General features: G+C 34.7%; 1 protein-coding gene across 1 annotated transcript in view; it reads left to right on the top strand.

Annotated features, from left to right (window-relative positions):
* The first annotated feature begins 443 nt into the window (after positions 1-443).
* The window catches only part of LOC106878957 (short-chain collagen C4), a 12953-nt gene continuing 11699 nt past the window's right edge, over positions 444-1697 (top strand). Inside the window, exon 1 of the mRNA XM_014928333.2 lies at positions 444-587. Coding sequence (XP_014783819.2) covers positions 444-587 — 144 coding nt within the window. The remainder of the gene's footprint in view (positions 588-1697) is intronic.

Genomic DNA, 1697 nt, shown 5'->3' with positions numbered 1-1697 from the left:
CTTACATATTAAAAATGACATATTCAAAATATACTACTCCACCAGATAGCTAGACATATCAGATATGGCTAATTCAGAGAATGAAATTCAGAGACAAGCAAATGACTGCATATTATAGCATATTTTCAGTAAACTTTTAGTTAATGTAATTCAATTGAAAAAAAAACCTTATTAGTTATGGGAAGACCTAATATGTATGTTTGATTTTCATTTTTTGCCAGTAATGTAATACTTTGTGTGGTTTTACTGAATGAAAATATAAAACCAAGAATGGCTAGCAATAATCCCTTATCATTTATATGCACACACCCGTATTATGTACCACATCAGTTAAATGTATAAGTGCTTAAGAAAGTCTGTTATACGCCGCCTGCATAGATCTGCTGTAGGACCAACGTTAAACTTCTACAAACTCTGCCAAACAATCGACAGCGAACACCAGAATGGATTTTGGAGCGTTGTCCAAAAATAAGTTGCCTCGTTCTTCTATCTTTCCTCTTATAACTTTTGGATTAATCTTTTCTCTGGCCATGATGAATTTTTATCAATATACATGGATGAGTGATATGCAACAGATATTACACGATGTAAGTACAGACATTTGTATCACTGTAAATACATTTTTCTTCTTTCTTCTAATGCGTATATAATACTGAAGTGGAGGCGCAATAATAGCTCAGTGGTTAGGGCAACGGACTCGCGGTCATAGGATCGCGGTTTCGATTCCCAGACCGGGCGTTGTGAGTGTTTATTGAGAGAAAACACCAAAAGCTCCACGAAGCTCCGGCAGGGGATGGTGGCGAACCCTGCTGTACTCTTTCACCACAACTTTCTCTCACTCTTACTTCCTGTTTCTGTTGTACCTGTGATTTCAAAGGGGCCAGCCTTGTCACGCTGAATATCCCCGAGAACTACGTTAAGGGTACACGTGTCTGTGGAGTGCTCAGCCACTTGCACGTTAATTTCATGAGCAGGCTGTTCCGTTGATCGTATCAGCTGGAACCCTCGTCGACGGAGTGCTCCTACATATATACAATTATAATTAAGGGTATAAGAAAAAAATTCTTGCCTATGTGCTGAGAGGAGACAGTAAATTGTCGAACCAAATTAAATATCATCACTATTATTATTACACAAGTGTCGAAAAGCGAGGGAGCAAGCTAACGGAAATTCATAAAATTGAGTTATCGCTGGATCGGCCAATTTTTGGCTCCAATGTGGTTCGACGATTCAGTATCTCCTTTCAGAACATTGGCAAGAACTTTTTTTTCTATGTCCTTAATTATAGTTGTATTTATGATTTCACCATAATAGGTCTCTGTTTTTATATTGCTGTATATATATATATAAATAATAATAAAGGAGTTACGACGCAAAAACGTATAAATTCAAAAGAACATATTTATCTTCTTCAATATATATTTCAGTATAAAGAATTCATTAAGATGCTTAAATCAAAATTTCTTTACACATCATTCAGGAACAGATATAACATCAGAAAAAATACATTCCGTTTAAAAACACAAACCGTTCATGGCGAAAAAATTTCACAAGAGTCTGCATATCTTCACTGTCGTTTTTTTCTGCTATTTTGGTGATGATTTTTTAAGTTAGCTTACCAATTATTGTTGGTAGTTAATTTATAATATATTGTATATATATATACAAATATATATATATACAAATATATCATCATA

Source organism: Octopus bimaculoides, chromosome 20, assembly GCF_001194135.2.
Source record: "Octopus bimaculoides isolate UCB-OBI-ISO-001 chromosome 20, ASM119413v2, whole genome shotgun sequence".
Taxonomy (NCBI): domain Eukaryota; kingdom Metazoa; phylum Mollusca; class Cephalopoda; order Octopoda; family Octopodidae; genus Octopus; species Octopus bimaculoides.
This window is presented reverse-complemented; position numbering and strand designations above follow the sequence as displayed.